Here is an 18,896-nt window from a genome sequence, read left to right as displayed (position 1 = left end):
ACTTTCACCGTGGACAAAGCGGAGTCCAGCCCGGGGTCGTCACATGTGGTTGCCGCAAGCCCTCAAGCCTGCCGGTCTCCGCTCACTCTAGCCCGCCAGCCTCCACTCACTCTAGCCCACCGTGTGTGACGCTAAAGGTCAGAAGCTATAGCTTACAGGTACATGAACAAAAAAAAAATCACAAACATGACACTTAAATTAAATAATTTTATATATACCTACTGATTTATTCATTCATGTGTAATATGTTATATCATTTAAACAAATTATGAGCTTTAAACGATTTTCAGAATTTGTACAACTCTTTTGCTTTAGACCATTTACAAATGCTAAATCATAAAATGAAATGTTAATGTTACCACTTCATCTTTATGGGGGGAAAATGCAGTGATTAATATATAGTTTATTTATAGTTATTTCCAAATCTTCAATGTGCTGTCATTATAAAGTAACTTTATTATTGTTTATTTCATTCTAACAAATAAGTTCCTGTCCTTATTATGGGTAATGAAAGGTTCATATTTTGGTTTTGGCATGCAACAGGTTGACATGCATGCAAGGTCAAAAAACACTTTCATTGTCTTATAATATGCATTTATTTTTACCCTACTTGCTCAACGACTCCCAAACGATTCTCTCAACAATCCATTTTTCCAAACCCCTTCTTTACGTGACGCTAATCTGCGGTGATTGGTCAATTGGTATGATTGGGATTCATTTTAAAACGATTCGTTTCAATTATTCAGAGTCGACTCTTTCTTTTGAGAGACAATAACTTTATACACTGTGCACTTTTAGATTTAAAACTTTGCAGTATGTTTTCATTCACTTAGAGCTGTGTTACACACTGCATGAAAGGTAATTTTCAAAAATCCATAATAGGGGCACTTTAAAAACTAACCAAAATGAAAAATAATTATATATCGTTATCGGCATCGGCTATCGGCCAAAATGAGTTGAAAATTATCCGCATTAGTGGTTGGCCGATATATCGGCATTGGCCGATAAGTTTTTCTGTTTGGCAGATGCGTTTGAGGCGGGACTTTTAATTTTGACGGCGCTGAGAACGGCAGCGCCTGCGCACACAGTGTTCACATTCTCCTTGTTCGCTGTCGTCGTTGACAGTTCTAATACGGACAGAAATCTGTCTAATAATCAGAAAGAACTGTTAAACAAAGGAATTAAAATGTATACAAAAAAGTATTATAACGATTGCTTTTATATTATTAGTAATAGAAAGGCAAACATTATAATACTTTCTTGTTTGCCGTCAGCATTCAGCAAATATGCATTTATATCATTTAAACAAATCTTTGAATGACTAATGAACATTTAATTAAAAAAATCTTGCAAACTTAGTCAAATCCAGCTGTGAGATCGTGTGAAGTGTGCATTTGTATCCTGCATGATCGCGTGTTCTCTGTGTAACGGTAGGTCCGTGAGAATTGAATACGGACAGGAGGAAAGTTCTCCTTCACTGGAGACGCGCGATCGACTAACTTTAAACTCATGATTTCAAATTATGCTGCGCTTCATGCTTTTGCCCAATGTCATATTCATGTCATTTTCACTGTGTGCTGTATGTAAAATGAGTGTTACCTTGGCTTTATTTGAAAAAATAAATAAAGAATGCCCTGTTGGTTTCAGTGTTTACTTCCTTTTTAATTATATTTTTATTAATTATTTATTTATTTGTGAAAAATACTTTGTCATTTAAAGTACAAGTATGTTTATTTTACACATTTATTTTTTAATCCATTTTCAAATGATTTAAAATTTCTTAAATATTAATTAAAATAAATAAAATTATATCGGCTTTATATCGGCTTTCGATATAACCCTGCCGTCACCCTGCTTTCCAAGATATTGGCATCGGCATCGACTGTCAAAAAAACAATATTGGTCGACCACTAATCGGCATATCGTATATCGGCAAAAATCCAATATCGTGAATCCCTAGTGTTTTTTGTTCTCACCCTGTTTTCATCATAGATGATCTGGACCAGGCTGCGGTGTTTGGCTTCACTGGGTGGAGGTGAGATGGTGCGCTCTGGCTCCTGGGGTTTTGCAGCTTCTTCCTCCAGCTGTTGCTACAAAAAAAAAAATACAGAGCATGAAAGACTTCCTAACAATCCTGACTCCTATAAATCAACAGTGACAAAGGTTAAAACATAAAAATAAGAACTATATTGAAACTCTTATTTTTACTGATGAAAAAGGACTAATGCAACCCTTCTAGAATAAGCAGTCAGACACAACAAGAATGCAATATTACGTGAGCTAATATTAACACTATCCCCACATCAGAAGCACTGCTGCTAATATCAGACAAGCTCTGATTGGCTGAGAAGCACTAATGCTTTAGCAAAGAGAGTCAGCGAGACAACTTAATAGTCAAAGATTGATGATCAACAATAATTTCACAGCTTATACACAGATGCGCACAGAAACGCAGAGGCCCTGGCTCCAATAAAATGCTGAAAGGGGCCTCCGTCTTGCAAACATAAGCCCAAACTCATATGGATCAGCTCTAGTGAAGGATCAAGACTGTGTGTGTCCTGAGTTAAAGAAAATAAACGAGCCATCCCACTGCCCTCGCAGACAGTCAAACACAGAGTAACCTGATATTCTCACTTCTTCTCTCTTCTCTCCATCACTCCCTCGCTTTACGTTAAAGTTTACCGTACCATTTAATTGCACCAGATGTTTTAATGCTTAGAGGAAACCTAAGGGGAGAGGAGAGCGATGGACGGGGTCTGTTACCTCACTGAAAATAGATGCCAAATCTTTCAGAAGAAAACAGTATGGTGTTGAAGGGCAGATGAGGAGAGGTTCATTTTTCTTGGTAGCGTGACTGTACTTATACAACCACTCAGACTCAAAGCCGTTTCACTCCCTCTCCAATCCTCCATTACTCCCTCAATGGACTAGCCCATGGAGCACAGGTGGCTTCGATTTATTGAGCAGCGGTTTGGACACGGTCCAAAACCTCAAGTGAACTAGGGGGTCTGTTTTACAAGAAGACATGGTCTGCTTATATATTTTCTGCAATAAGCATGACTAGAAATATCTGAGAATACATTCTAATTCTTTAAACCTTTAAAAAATATTCTTGTAATACATACAGTTACTATTGTGCAAATTAAAAGACATAAAATAGGCGAATATACTTGATGCAATTATTCCACTGAAATAAGAGACCTAAAATTATAGTGCTGCATTAACACTTGAAGTAGACCACTGAGTAATGGCACTGGCAAGAAAAAAAAGAGAGGGAGAGGAAACCGAGAGAGGGAAGGAGACCGAGAGGAAAGACAGGAAAGTGTGTTTGTAGCTGTGTGGCCTGCTGAGGCAATAACCACACAATCATCACAACTCCACTCCGCACACACTCATCTACTATTGCTGCTACACTAGTGTCCAGATTACATAACACTAACTGCACTGTGGATGAAAAGCTTCTACTTATTGCAGCTCTGAAAGGTGTACTTAGAAAGAAATCCTTGCCTTCACCTAAATAAAAAGCTTTGCAAACTGTCCTGGTGCTTATTTTAGAAGGCCAACTTTTCCTGAAATAAAACAAAAATGCATTCTTCATAGGATCCTTTATGCTAGGGTTCAAAATAAATAGGCAAAATGTGGTGAAGGTTACCTGTTTTTTACGCAGTTTACAGATCTGCTGCTCCACCATGGTGATCTCCCGATCCACGCGGTCCATGTTCTGGATTAGCTCCTCTTTGGAGAGGCGAGAGGGAACCAAGTCCAGGTCGGGCTCCATGGGCACTGGGCTCACAGGAGAAATGGGCTCAATCTTTCCAATGGAACTGCTGCTGCTGCTGTGCTCCTGTATAAACACACACATCATTGTACTCATTCAGACCTGGTAGAAGCTTTATTTTGTTTGTAAAAGTTGTGGTTTCAAATGTTTATTTTTCTAATGAACATTAACCAAACATTTACTTCAGCTTAGAATCACAACAATTCCACATATGATGACTGATGTCAATTAGCAGTATTAATTATCAAACACATACATTATTCTGAAGAATTATGCTGAAGTATTTTGAGTGGTTGCTAGCAATCTGCTATTTGACAGCAAGTGTGTTTCTTATTATTATCTATCTTGAAAACAGTTGTGCTGCTTCATATTTTTGTGGAAACAGTGCTACAATTTTTTTTCAGGATTCTTTGATGAATATAAGCTTCAAAAGAACAGTATTTATTTGAAATAGAAATCTTTTGTAACATTATAAATGTTTACAGTCTTTACGGTCATTTTTGATCAATTTAATGATCAATTTAATGCGTCCTTGCTGAATAAACTTTTGAATGGTAGTTTATCTACTAAATGATTAAACAAAAATGTTTCCATTATCACATTTTACATTACTTGTTTTATCACAGCCAGGTAAAAATGTTAAGTCACAGAGAGGCACACTAAAACAAGCAGCATCATTTGAGAACTCCATGTCCACAGCACAAACAGTGTTAAGAGTTACGTGACAAGGTTTCATGCTTAGGTTTGGGGATTTGAACAAACCCCTAACCTCAAGCATGAGCAATAGCAATAGTGATGCATGCCTTGGCAGGCACCACTAATTAATGCTATTCAGCATTTCAAGGTTTTGACATTTTGGGTTCTTGGAAAGAGATACAATGTACTCGTTCTTCTCTCGTTCAGAAATATGAAAAAAAAAACATGGTTACAACACAGTACCGCTTAGAGACTGTTTAGTGGTAAAAACTTCACCTCTTATAGTAAACTGGTGAATGTACACACAGCAGATCAGTGGTTAAGGCTATTGAATATTCAGCTAGTTTAAAATGTGCTTAAGAGCCTTTGGGTTCATTCTCTCACATGAAGAGAATGTTACGTAAGCGTAGTGATCAGGGAGAGCGCGTGCTATTCTCTCTCTCATCGGCCCTTAAAGATCACTCAGGCAGAGCAGTCCTCAGGGCAAATGCATGGACTGAGTGCACACAATCACCCAACAAAAAAGAACAAGACTAAAAATACAATTAATAATAATAATAATAAATATAGCTGCAAGCAGCAATTAAGGGGCCAAGCACTACAGAAGCAAGCAAGACAACAAGCATCAGACCAACTGTAGCAATGAGTAATTGAAGCCATTTTAAGATGATTGTGGTCAAAATGGCTGAAAAATCATACATACTTCCACTAGTAATATGACTTAATGGCTTATCACTTTTGACCAATTGGTGGTGCTGTTATCGAATCGATGTGGTGTGTTCTGTGTGAGGTGACAATGGCACACACAAAGTTTGGTGTCAATATGTCAAAGCTTTGCAGAGATACAGCCTCAGACGTAGTTTGGCATCATGCTTCAAATTTGTTGCGGTGCTTATACAATAACGTTTTTGTCTATCAACAAGAAATCCATACCTTTTTGTCAGCACAGTCTGAAGATGATTTTTTCAACATAAATCAAAATGTCGGACAGTAAATGCAGCTGATTATGGCAAAATTGGTATGTTCTCGGCATGACCCAAAGAATATATTGAGACCAGTTTCATTACAATAGGCTAATATGCTCAAAAGCTATTAGCATTTTTGGAAATTTCATTATAACTTTTGACCACAAGGTGGCAATGCTTCATATGTTTTCTAGTACTGTCAGGACATGGTACCAAAGACACATACTGAGTTTCGAAACGATATGTCAATGCGTTCGTAAAATTAGTTCGTAAAAATAGCATTTCACAACAAAATTCAAAATGGCCGACGCCCAAAATGGCCGACATGGGAAAATTGGGTATGGTTCGACTCGGCATGCTGCACTGAATCTAAAGAGTTTTGTGATTTTTGTTCAAACTATTCAGAAGTTATAAACAAAAATAGCCATTTTTTTATATCTCCTGACAACTAGGTGGAGCTGAGCAGAAACTGTGCAGGTAGCCTCAGGCCATAACACACACAAAGTTTGGTCTCTATACACCAAACTGTTGAGATGTAGCCTCGCATCCATTTTTGCGTGCTCTGTCAAATTTGTTTGCGTGTTATTTGAGAACGGTTTGACTAAACTTGAATTCCATAACTTTTTGCCAGCATTTTGGTGAAAATCAGACAAACTGTCTAGGACGAGCTCGAAAGTAGGTTTTTCAAACTATTAAAAAATGCAAAAAATCTTGACCAATAGAATTTTTTATTTTTGTTTCCATTTGACTCGCCATGAAATAATTTTCAGTCTAAACTTCACGGTTCAAAAGTTATTAGCATAAACATAAGTGCAACTTTGGACAGTTGGTGGCACTAGAGGGATTGAGATAGAGATTCCAAATTTGCTATGGTGACAGATCAGACTGTCCTCTATCCGTGTACCAAATTTCATAACTTTTCCACAGTGGTTCTATGGGCTGCCATAGACATTCAGAGCGGAAGAATAAGAAGAAGAACGCCAATGGATACAATAGGTGCCATCGCGCCTTTGGTGCTTCTAATAAATAATCACAACAACAATTTTTTAACATAAAACTTTTCTGACCATCAGGCTCACATTAAAGAGTAACGACCCCATGTGTTTTAAAGTAAATAAATTAAATAGATGTATGACTTACGGTAGAGACCTGCACTCCCGAGGGAGTACCGCGGGACCCAACGCAACAGGGTGCGGCGTGGGACAACTCTTGATGGGCGAGTGCGGGTGGGAAGAGACTCATGTGTGCGGGATGCGGGAGAATAAAATGATTCGCGGGACTCCCGCAAAATAGAAATTATCTAAACATAAAGTGTCTAAAACATATAAATTGTTATTTATCTGTTGCACAAAAGCAAAAAAAACAACTAATATTAACATTAAAATGATTGACGTGCAAGCTAGGCATAGTTTCTATTAATAACACGTGTTTAAAGGGTTGTGCAATAAAGCCAATCACAGACTCAGCTGTTGATTTCTGGAACGCAATGGCCAATCAGAGGTGATTAAGTTAGAATCTACTCACGGCAGTGCTGAAATTGCGTGCTCACGAAACATGTATTGTGTTATAACAGAGCTTTATGAGATCGCGATTAACTGAGATGTCAGCTTTTAGTGGTGATAAAGGAAGCGCTGCTCGCATTCTGCCATGCCAAACCAGGCACGCAGCAGCCAGGCTTGCTGTTCTGTTAAAAATAACAGTGGTTTGTGAATGTTGATGCTTAGCCTAAATAACAAATCTTTTATCGGGAGTGTTTATGCTGAGATGTTGTGGAGCTTAGGAGATGTTACAGAACCATTTCATGTAAATTTCTTTGATGTACTGAAAAAAATCTATATAGATTACTTTTATGCTGGCTTTTGCGGGCGGGAGCAGGACAAAACATGAATGTCGCGGGCGGGAGTGGGACAGAATCTGAAAAATCCGTCCCGCGCAGGTCTCTAACTTACGGCACAATAGACAAAGTAATCTTTTATAATTAATCATATTTTTATGAAACCCCTGACAATTAAAATGTGTTGCTCCAATTCCAGATTGTCCATGGAAAGAGGAAGACAAAGCTCAAATGTCCAAGGACAGCCTGAGAGCTCTGCTAATGTTCAAAACACATTCCTAGAGGCATTCCAAACTTCAGGCGGGATTTAACACTTCAAAAGGATTTGATAAAGGAGTCACTTTAGGACTCAAAGCTGCATACACACACACACTCACTCACTCACTCACTCACTCAACTCTCTCTCACACACAGCATAGGATGAAAATTGCCTTGTTAACCCCACACAATTACTTTCAAGGACAAGCACTATAATCCTGCCAAGTCTCAGTAACAAGAACCAACCAAAAATCAGAAATGTGTGCATGAGATTTAAAACTCCAAGCAGCTTTACATAAACATAAACCTGAGTGCTATGGGTATGCACTGCAGTAACCTTCACACTAGGGTTGGGCCGATAGATGATGCCATCGTCCATCGCCGATGACTGACAAACATCAAGAGTACTTCTGTGCACCTAATCAAATTTCAATGTGGACTAGTGTCGGTGAATATTAAACTGCAAAATGAGCAAGTGTGACGCTTGTGTTGTTTTCAGCCAAATTTCGACAGAAATAAATTTCTATTGTACAGTATAATGTACTAACGTTTAGGGCTGTCACTAATTATAATTTTGGCAATCGAGTAATCTGTCGATTATTCTGACGATTAATCGAGTAGTCGGATAATTAATCATTTATTTTTTTTGTAGTAATAAAAATAGACCTAAGCGAACAATAGCCTTTAAAATGACTTAAAATACATATATAATAGCAATTAAGCAATAATAATTAGTTCAAATAAAGTATGAAAAGCAAGTAATCATATGGTTTTATTGAACAAAACTGCACACCACACACCAACAGATTTTCAACCGACTGTCACAGTCCCGACTGTGAACATGGGAAATCTCGCAAAATCTCTCGATACTTGAGAATAAACATGGTGGACGATAGGCAGGAAGAAATTGCGATGTCTGCATTTGTTATGCTTCCGTCTTCTGTCAGCTTGCTTACTGATTGGATAGTTTCGTTTCACGTGATAATCTCCAGATCATACGCGCATTTGTCCTCGGGATTCCCCCACACATTCTGCTAGTGTGGGATCCTCAGGCGTTTACTGTATGATGCCCAGTTTTCCTTTGTGACTAATTACAAAGTCAGTAAGTGTATGATGCTTGGTGTTTTAAAAATCTGTTAAAATTTTAAAAGTCGTGTAGTGTATTCCAGCCTTTATGCTGGGTACACACCATAAGATAATCGGGCTGATTTTGGGCCGATTTCTCCCCTTCCGACAATCCTAGGTAATGTCCCGATTATCTTGGTGGTTCTAAAGATGATCTTATCAGATTTTCCTGTGGTGTGAGGTGTGTTAAGAGAGTGACTGAATCTGCTCGGAAGAATGTCGGAGGCGCCCCGATCGTGAATCGTAAATATTCAACATGTTGAATATTTACGATTCACGATCGGGGCGCCTCCGACATTCTTCCGAGCAGATTCAGTCACTCTCTTAACACACCTCACACCACAGGAAAATCTGATAAGATCATCTTTAGAACCACCAAGATAATCGGGACATTACCTAGGATTGTCGGAATGGGAGAAATCGGCCCAAAATCAGCCCGATTATCTTGTGGTGTTTACCCAGCATTACCTTACAAATCTGATGAAATGGCGCACGTTGCATTGCCAGATGAACGTTATAATAAACTCACAACAATAGGCAGAGATGCAGATTGAGACGCTACACACATGTAAATGATAACATTTTGTGTGGAGCAGCATTTACTGTAAACAGAGCCGCTCTGAGATGCACGTACGTAACCTAGATGCATGTAAATAATTAAAGCGCACATATTAAACCAGCATTGCATATATTTATTTAATTGAATCATAACATTTGTGTATTCACAATAGCATTATGATTTATTACGATTTTAAATTTGTTTAATATATCACGCAGCCTTGGAAGACGGTCTAATAATGATTTGCCATTCATTGGCATAATGATGTGCCACTTCCGGTATTCTGCCGATTACTCAACACAGGCAAAATGAAATCGAGGATTTTTTTAAAACAGAGTACTCGAATTGAATCGAGGAATTGTGACAGCCCTACTACACTGCAAAACCTCCAGTGTTGAAATCCTGGTGTTAATGACTCTGAGAGTTAAGAGTAAAATTTCTAGTGTTGAATTTCAAGGGATTAACATGGCTAGTGTAAACAGCACCCTCTGGCTGGAGAAGTTACAGAGGGTTACATTTTCTTAACACTGAGTGTTATTATTTACATACGGGATATTTACGCACCTAAACCAGCTGAAAGATTTCTCACAGATGCCATTTCCTGACTCGCGATGCGGAGCATACAAGGACGGAATACACCAAAGTTAAGTGTTTTATCTAATTTACAACATGTAGGCCTATTTTATAACATCATATTGTTTTTTTAACAATATTAAATGCTGTGTATGCCTAAACTTTTCTCAGAAACAATTTCTTTCACTCGCAACAGACGAGGAACTGCTTTAAACTCTGACAGTAAGTGTTTTATCTCATTTATAATATGTATTTGAAAACATACTGAATTATAGTAGTATTTATGTGCTGTGTGCTCATAAACCTTTTCTCAGAAAGACATTTGCTTTACTAGGAGGTTGACAGGGAAACCCCAGAAGTGTTTTACGACCAGGAGCTTAGTTTGTGGGGGATGGGGGAGAGGTAACTCCCACAATTAACCAAAACTAGCAATATTCATACTAGGGATGCACGATATTATCGGACCAATATCAGAATCGGCCGATAATGGCTTTAAATGTAAATATCAGCCCGATATGTAAAATTATGCCGATATGTCTTGTAGTATTAAGAGGAATACGTTAAACTCACATGTGCTCAGGGTGTGCTACTGATTAGATCACGTCAGCAATGTGGCTCATTCTTGAAGCAAAATTTTGTCTGAATGATGATTAGATTGACTGTTTTGGATCGCTGCATTTAATCTGTGAAAGCACGTACAGAATGACGTGTTCAGTGTATGATAGAGTAAACAGTAATAGCACGTAAGGTGGCAGCAGTGACAGCCTCCCCCAGGTCCTAACGCCCGTTCGGTAAGGAGTTTTAATCAGTAGGGGGCGCTGTTGGCCTAATTCTAATTAAATTAAAAGTAAAATAGCCTACTCAAATAACATTTAGACTGTTTCTGATTAAATAAACAGAAAGTCCTGCCGCGCGCACCTAAGTGCGGCACTCTAGGCCGCCGGCCGCTCACTCTAGGCCGGCCTCTGCTCACTCAAGCCCGCCGTGTGTGACGCTGTGTTTCGTTGTGAAAGCGAAACTACTTTGTTTGGTCTTCCAAAAGAGGACATGACTACAAATCAGTGGTTAAGTTGTATTTACAACACTGTTCCAGAACAGTTTAACCCAAATATTCAGATGTGTGCAGCAGATTTTATGGAGGACTGTTTCCTGATCCTGGAAGAGTAGACTACAATGCCGGCTGTTCTGACACCAAATACACAAATTAATTTTCTTTTTAGCAACATCATATGACACCTTTAATTGTTGTAAGAACATGTTGTTTCAATGTATTGAAAACATTGAATGTGAAGACATTTTGGTGCAGGGAAAAAGCTTTACAATGTTTTAACAATAATAATAAAAAATAATATGCAAACGAATCTTGTTTTGTGGGTTTATTTTTTACAAATAGTTATTCTAAAAGTAACTGTTCTGTTACTCCTTAATTCCTTTTACCTGATCAGTTAAGAGTTATATTAATGCTTTTAGGAGTTATCAAATTAATATTGTTAATTATTTAAATCTAAGGTAGTGTTCTTTTACTCTGAAGAGCAGCAATTCCATGCAAATGTCAACCTTACCATGAAAAAAATAAAGTTTTTACAAAAAGAACAAAACCCTATTTAAGTTGTGCGTTTAGGTCTGTATTTTACTGCATTAACGTGCTTTAATAGAAATTTGAAGGAAATCACCGTTTATCCACCACATATGAGGGGTGCACCCATAGTAAAATTACTAGGGATGCACCGATACCACTTTTTCCAGTACTCGCCCGATACCGATACTTTTATTTTTGGTACTTGCCGATACCGAGTACCGATACCAATATTTTTATTGCATTTGTACATTTTTTAAATATTGGATACAGAAACCAAAATTGTATGTATAATGTTAGTTGGTTAGCTTCATTTATCAAATTTAATACTGAATGTTTAACGTTATATTCATTGCATACATATACTTCGTAGTAGACATCCTTAACTCCATTCTGCTGTCTGTTGTTGGTGTTTCTTTGTCTGAATATGGCGCTTATCACATGCTGTGTGGTATCGGTGTTTGGTATCGGGGCATTTTAACGAGTACGAGTACGAGTACAGGAGCTCAGTATCGGGCCCGTATCGGTATCGGTGCATCCCTAAAAATTACATTTTCATTCGACTGTATGTCATGTTTTCAAATGAGAGATCAAAGGCTGCCCATTTTTTCATTTATGTCAAAAGTAAGCATTTTGTAGAAAGATGGAGGCCTTTCTGAAAAATTAATAAACTCACTTTGTCTAAACAGCAATGATTTTTGGATTTATATAGGCTAGATATATGATGTCAGGACACTTCAGCGCTGTGTCACGTCCGTAACGTTTTAAAGATGAAGTTTATATCATATAGTAATTATTAATGCAATTAACTTGAAACTTTCTGTACAAAGCCAACTTATGGCCATGCCAATTATGATCAACAGCTCATCTCTATTCTTTGCTCTTATCAACCATATAATGCATTACGGACGTGACCGTTACGGACGCTTCATATTAAATTGTATGCATACAGGCACGCATGTTTACCACGCATTGCTGATGACTGATAGCCTACCGTGTAGGTCTATACTGCTGTAATCTGTTTCAGGCTTTCCGTATCATAACATTTTAGAAATTAATTCATTCTAACATTTTAGAAATTGCATTCTCAACGTCAACGAGAACATCGTGGAGGTTTAGCTAAGGCTGCATTTGCTGTGCGGGTCAGAAATGCACAGACGGACTGTGCAGGACAAATCGCCAAAACTTTTTCAAATGTCAATGTTCATTGTCAATATTATCTTCTTTAAGTGTTTCAAATAACTTATGTCGCTATCTGCGCTGCATTCATGCAGAGAGCAAGCTTTTGCGTGTTCGGTGTGCATGCTGCTGAGTGAGATGCGCAAGAGATGTACTGTGGAGTAACATCATTCACTCTTATTTGTCTAAATATTTTTTCTTAATTACAAATCTTGTTTGGTTTTATTTGGTATCACTACATGTTAAAAATAAGTCACTATGTTATGCAGATGCAAAATGTGAAACTGTAATCTTATTCGCAGTCTAGCATTTTATAAATATTTGTACAATATATATTCAGCATATTTAACTTAACCTGTTTTGTATCTTTATTATTTAATGCATAAGCGATTTATTAAAACAAGTTTATGAGAGTCATTAAAACAAGTTTATGACTGCGACAGTTTAATCTTGATCAACAACATCAACGAATTGGAGCAGCATCGGCCCGTTATTAGATCATTTTAAAACGTCAAATAGCCTTCAATTTGCAGGTTATAACTGTATCTATTTTGCCTACTTGAGCGTGGAATATGCTCATTATGGAGTATTATGTTAATTTAATATAAACGTGCGATTAGCAATAGCTTAAATGAATGACTACTAGTAACTGGAAAAAATCTTTAGTGGGGGGCAGCCCTATTAAATACCCTCTATCTCTGTTAAACTTTTGCATTTCCATAGTCATATAAATTCCGCTTTCAGTACTGTCACATCCGTATGATTTTTCCTCTGAAACACAAAAAATAAAATTGAAATAAAATTTATATTTTATGCTTTGTGAATTGCCAACCCTTCTCCATTCGGTAGATATTGTTGCTTCTGGTTTGTGCATTGTAAATCTATTGTAGTCTACGGATGCTTCATATTAAAGCATACCGGCGCACATGTTTGCCTCGTTGCTGATGACTGATAAAGGTCTACTGCTGTGTCAGGCTTACCTTATCATAACATTTTAGAAATCGCTCAGCGAGAGCTGAGCGGAGATAACCTAAGCATGCACAGGTGGACTGCATGACAGCTCGCCAAAACTATTTTAAATGTTGTTCATTGTCAGTATTATCTTGTTTTACATTTTATGTTTCAAATAACTCTTGTCGCTATCTGCGCTGAATGCATGCAGAGTGCAAGATTTTGCGTGTTTGGCGTGCATGCTGTGGGGTTATCATTTATTTATTTTTGTCTAAATATTATTTTTTTCATTACACATCTTGTATGGTTTAATTTCATATCATAGTAAAATAATTCACTTTGTTATGCAGATGCAAACCGTGAATCTTCGCAGTCTATTTTATAAATATTTGTACACTAGGCCTATTATACATTTAGAATATTTTACTTAACCTGTTTTGTATCTTAGTTATTTAATGCATAAGCAAGTCATTAAAACATTTTTTTCAGTGGCATCCGTTTAATCTTGATCAACAACTATGATCAACGAATTGGAGTGGCGTTGATCAGTTAGATCATTTTAAAACGTCAAATAGCCTTTAATTTATAGGTTATAACTGCACCTGTCTCGGATGTAGACTGGTGAGGATTTATTTTAATGTGGATTCCAAACTCTAGCGTTAACCTACAGGCTATAAATGTGCTATTTTTGGCCCGTGTTCAAGTGTTTGTGCGGAATATTAATGCGCATGCATGAAAGGGAGGCGCCCGCACGATCACTTGCATTTTTTTCCTAATAATGAAACAACTTAAAATCAATTTGAAACTTATTTTATGTAAATTCATAATAACAACAAAATGTTGTGCTTTTGTAAAATAATGAAAACAAACAGGATGCGTTTCTGCAGTCTCATTCTCTGTGAGCTGGAGCACGTCTCCAAAAAGAACCAAAACTCAGCATGTGTGTTTCACATAGAGAAATATATCTATAGAAAGGCTGAAATGTCTACTTTTAAACGAACCAATTAAAAACGAAGTTAATCAGAATCAGAATGAGCTTTATTGCCAGGTATAATAATCGAAAACCGGTGAAATATCGGGTGGTGTGTACTGCCGAATGTCCAGCAATTCGTCTCTGGTGAAACTGATTGCAGGGATATAACTAAAGACAGGACAAACTAACAAAAACATAAAAACAACTGCGGAGCACGCCACGGAGGCAACCATCATCGTCGGCGCCATCTCACCGCACCGCATAAATACTCCCCATATTATGTATGAAGGTTGCATTTCTCTCTAAAGGCGAGTCCAGACAGGCTACTGTGGAGATGAGAGTCAGCACTGTGAATTCCATCTTGCAGCCGACAAGAAAACATTAGTTTATTAATAAATAATTAAAATGTCTCCTTTATCTATACATTAATAATCATTAGGCTACTTTTGCCTGTGCTTTGTGGCAAACTTTATACGTGTGCTTGAGAGTGGAATATATTGAAGCTCATTATGGATTACAAGGCCTATTGATTTAATATAAATAGCCTAATGGCTTAAACAAACAACTAGTTAACTAGAAAAATCTTTAGTGGGGGGCAGCCCTATTGAATACCCACTAGACGTCTCTGTTAAAGTTTTTAAAGCATTTTATAAGCGTTTTCATAGTCAGATAAATTCCGCTTATAGAACGGTCAGGTCCGTAACGGAGAGATGTCACGTCCGTAACATAGATTTTTCCTGTGAAACACAAAAATTAAAATTTAAACAAAATTGATATTTTATGCTTTGTAAATAGCCAACCCTTCTCCAGAAGCAGATATTGTTGCTTCTGGTTTGTGCATTGTAAATCGCAGAAAGTCTACAAAATATGTCTCCCAGAAACTCGTGTCTTTTTTTGTCACGTCCGTAACGCATGTGTTTTTCCCTCATTTAAAATATAAAACGGGCTTATAGACTGATACTTTTCTGATGTCTGGACTCTGGAAAAATATAAAGAGATGGTTTAATATATTGGAAATAAATATAATTTATGAGAATTTATATTTCAGGTTTTGACTGCAAATGTCACGTCCGTAACGGTGGAATTGCCCAGAGTTAGATTAACACTGATAAGAGATGTTGGATTAACTCCATGCCGTTAGGGTTAAATGTTGAACTCTGAGGCAGTGTTAATTTGTTAAAACTTTTAAAATGTTAATTTAACACTGGGCAGTGAAAAATTATATAAACACCAGGATAGTGTTGAAATTAACTCTCACAGTGTTAAATTGACACTGGTGGTTTTGCTGTGTAACATTACTCCTCAAAGTATCATAACAATAATAATAACAGTTCATTAAAACATTATTTTTAAGAATATCACAGAATGTCACAATTTGTTATGCCATCACAACAGCTGTGGCAAAACGTCTTTCCACTGTGGACATACATGTGTACGTGTGTATTTGCATTTCATATCTGGTCCAGACCCATTTCACGCATGTTTCATGTTACATGATCCCTCAAATCACATGACTTGATGATTGAAAAAGCATTACTAGAGCACCCAGAACTAGAAATTACTACTAGCGACCAAGCAACTGCCAACACGCAGCAACAAGACTTTGGGGTTTTATAGACCAGAGTTTGCCAGGTGGAAAAAAAATCCCATTTTATACTGGATTCGAGGCATATCTAAAGACCTTAAGGTGGGGCCTTTGCCTAACCCAGTAAGCAAATCCCAAAGTACCAAACAACAAACATCCTAGGATCACTCGTAATGTCTTCAGAAACCATTGTTCATCCCAGGATAGACGAGCATTAGTCTGACGAACTTTAAAAAGCTCTGACTTAACACATTTATGAATCATGGGCTGTCAAAGTAACATAAGTCATATGACACTCTGAGCTGTAACAAGCCATTAGACACACACGAGCTAGTTCACACCAGTCAGAGTGCTGCAGGTATGCTGCAAACGGCACACACACTAGTGTGTGTGTGTGTGAGAGAGAGAGCGAGAGAGAGAGAGAGAGAGAGAGAGAGAGAGAGAGAGAGAGACTTCTCCTCCCTGAGCTTTCAGTTCCACTCGCTCAGTTTCATGAGTGTCATTGAGTGTGACCGCTCTTACATAAAAAGGATGAGACATTTCCTGTGTCCACTTTGACTTGAGTGTCCTTTCAAAAGTCCCGCTCTCTGTCTCTCACCTGAACACGCTCAAATCCTAATGTAAATATCTTCAACAGCTCAACGGTCTCATCTAGGTCAGCTCCATTACTAATTAATTACTGCTGCATAATGCTTCCACTAACACACACAGTTCTGCCTCTAAGCCCTATATTGTCATGGCTGCTAAAAATACACAAAAGCTTTAGGGGGAAGTCATAACAACTCAGCACAACATCTCTGGATCGGGAGTGTGATCACACTGACCTTAGCGCACAACACACGCAGGCTTGCTCTAAGGGTGTAATCATTCTGCCCTTTACATCATGCCACAAGCAGGAGGTGTGATCGCAGTGACCTTAATCCTGCTGCACACACACAAACTCAGAGATGCACATTAAGGGGTGTAACTCAGCTGTCCTTAACACACTTTAACACAAACACAAACATTTTCCTTTTAAAAAACAGCTTATTTAATCCTTTCACAACTTGAACAATAACCCCAGTATATTTATGCTGCACATTTAAATGCCTGATAAATAAATCTAAAAGCTCTGATTACATAGCAAATTCTAATGAAATATCTATCAGATTTGTAAGGTAAATCATTTATAAATCCACGCAAACACAGGAGAATACATCATTATCTCACGGTTTCAAAATAAAAGCTCAAACCCTCACTCTTGAGTTTACACGTTTTGATCTCCACATATTCATTAAATTACAGAGGCTATAGCATATATGTCGTAAAGAAATGGCCAAATATTAAAGATTAAGTGGACATTTGAATTAAATGATGTTTAGAAAATATTAAACAAGTATTAGATCGCACAGTAGTGTGTAAAACAATCGTCAGGCCGTTGGCGCCCCCTGCAGGCCTTTGTTGTAATGCGTACTGTACATTAGCTCTATTCACTGATCGATCAGTGGCTCTATTACATTATAATACAGTATTTTAACAGTTTTGTTCAATAAAACCATGATTTCTTGTTTTTGTTACTTTATTTTAACTAATTATTATTGCATCATTGCTATTATATATGTATTTTAAGTAAATTTAAAGGCTATTGTTCACTTAACCTACATCTATTTTTATTACCACAAAAATGTATTATTAATTATAATATTTTATTATTAGTAGACTAGAACATGTGGATATGTTGTCATTCTTACACTATAATACTGAACTTTGATTTCAGTGATTTGGACTATGAGATGGACACTTGCTTCTTGCACTCTATGTCGCACTTTACTTTTGCTTTAAAAAAAGGATTTCATTGAAATTTGGATTTCATTTGGAGTTTCATTACCGAAGTCCTCTGTTCATCTTTTTCATCATGCTGGAGATGTCTGTTTAAATCTGTTGTTTACACATTTCTAAGAGTACTTTTAATACTTAAAATTTTTAATAATAATAACTTTTAATAATAAAATTTTAATACTTGATTCTAGTGGACTCTAAACATTGCATTTATTTAATGTCAAAACCCAACTGTTGGGGTTAATTGAAACATATTTGTCCCCCCTTTGTAGTTGCACTCACAGCTGTAATGAACAGAAGCCCAGAACATGTACTTTTGGAATTATTTTCTTTTTATTTCATTTTTATTAGGTTTGTTTACATTTTTACTCTTTTAGTTTCACATTTCTCCAATGGCTTGTTTCATAAAATGTACTTTAAAATTGTCGATTTTTTTTGTGGGAAATTAATAGTTTAGATTAACTGATTCATCGATAAATTAGTCGAATGATTAATCGAAATAAAAATAGTCGTTAGTGGCAGCCCTACATTAAACGCAGATAAAATGCTTGTAAATGGTGTAATTATATAGTTTGTCCAGCAGAGCGTGCTCCATTGTTTGCTACTGGCGACCTGGATGAAACGCTGTAAAGCTTAAGTGTATGGAATACCATTGAAACTTTGAATGGCCATATCTCCGTAACGGTGTGGCAGATCCGCACCAAATTCGGGGGATCCCTTCAGCTCGAGGAACCCTCTCGAACGCCGAATCGAGTGTACGTCTCGAGGCCCCCTTTCGAATGAGCCCACGTGTCGATAGCCCCTGGGGTCTGGGAGTTACGGGCGGTTAAATTCGCGGTCGGGCGCCGACCGATCTGGCGATCCCGGGGGGCTATCGACGCGCGGAGGGTGGTGTTCGAGAGGGCTTCTCGAGCTGAAGGGATCCCCCAAATTTGGTGGAGATCCGCCGCTGCGTTCGCGAGATAGTGACACCAGCCAACACTTTCACTTAAGGAGGTCTCTTGTTCAGGCAGCAGCATTCAAGCA

The 18,896-nt window shown here is 37.6% G+C and overlaps 1 protein-coding gene across 1 annotated transcript in view; it reads right to left on the bottom strand.

The window, feature by feature from the left end:
• Positions 1-18,896, bottom strand: part of LOC107684513 (nuclear receptor corepressor 2-like) — a 172,704-nt gene that overhangs the window by 72,775 nt on the left and 81,033 nt on the right. Inside the window, exons 5-7 of the mRNA XM_016480786.1 lie at positions 16,162-16,167; positions 3,653-3,844; positions 1,977-2,090 (exon numbers count right to left, since the gene is read on the bottom strand). Of these exons, the coding sequence (XP_016336272.1) occupies positions 1,977-2,090; positions 3,653-3,844; positions 16,162-16,167 (312 nt within the window). The remainder of the gene's footprint in view (positions 1-1,976; positions 2,091-3,652; positions 3,845-16,161; positions 16,168-18,896) is intronic.

The sequence above is a fragment of the Sinocyclocheilus anshuiensis genome, unplaced genomic scaffold (assembly GCF_001515605.1).
Source record: "Sinocyclocheilus anshuiensis isolate Anshui unplaced genomic scaffold, SAMN03320099.WGS_v1.1 scaffold1, whole genome shotgun sequence".
Lineage (NCBI taxonomy): Eukaryota > Metazoa > Chordata > Actinopteri > Cypriniformes > Cyprinidae > Sinocyclocheilus > Sinocyclocheilus anshuiensis.
This window is presented reverse-complemented; position numbering and strand designations above follow the sequence as displayed.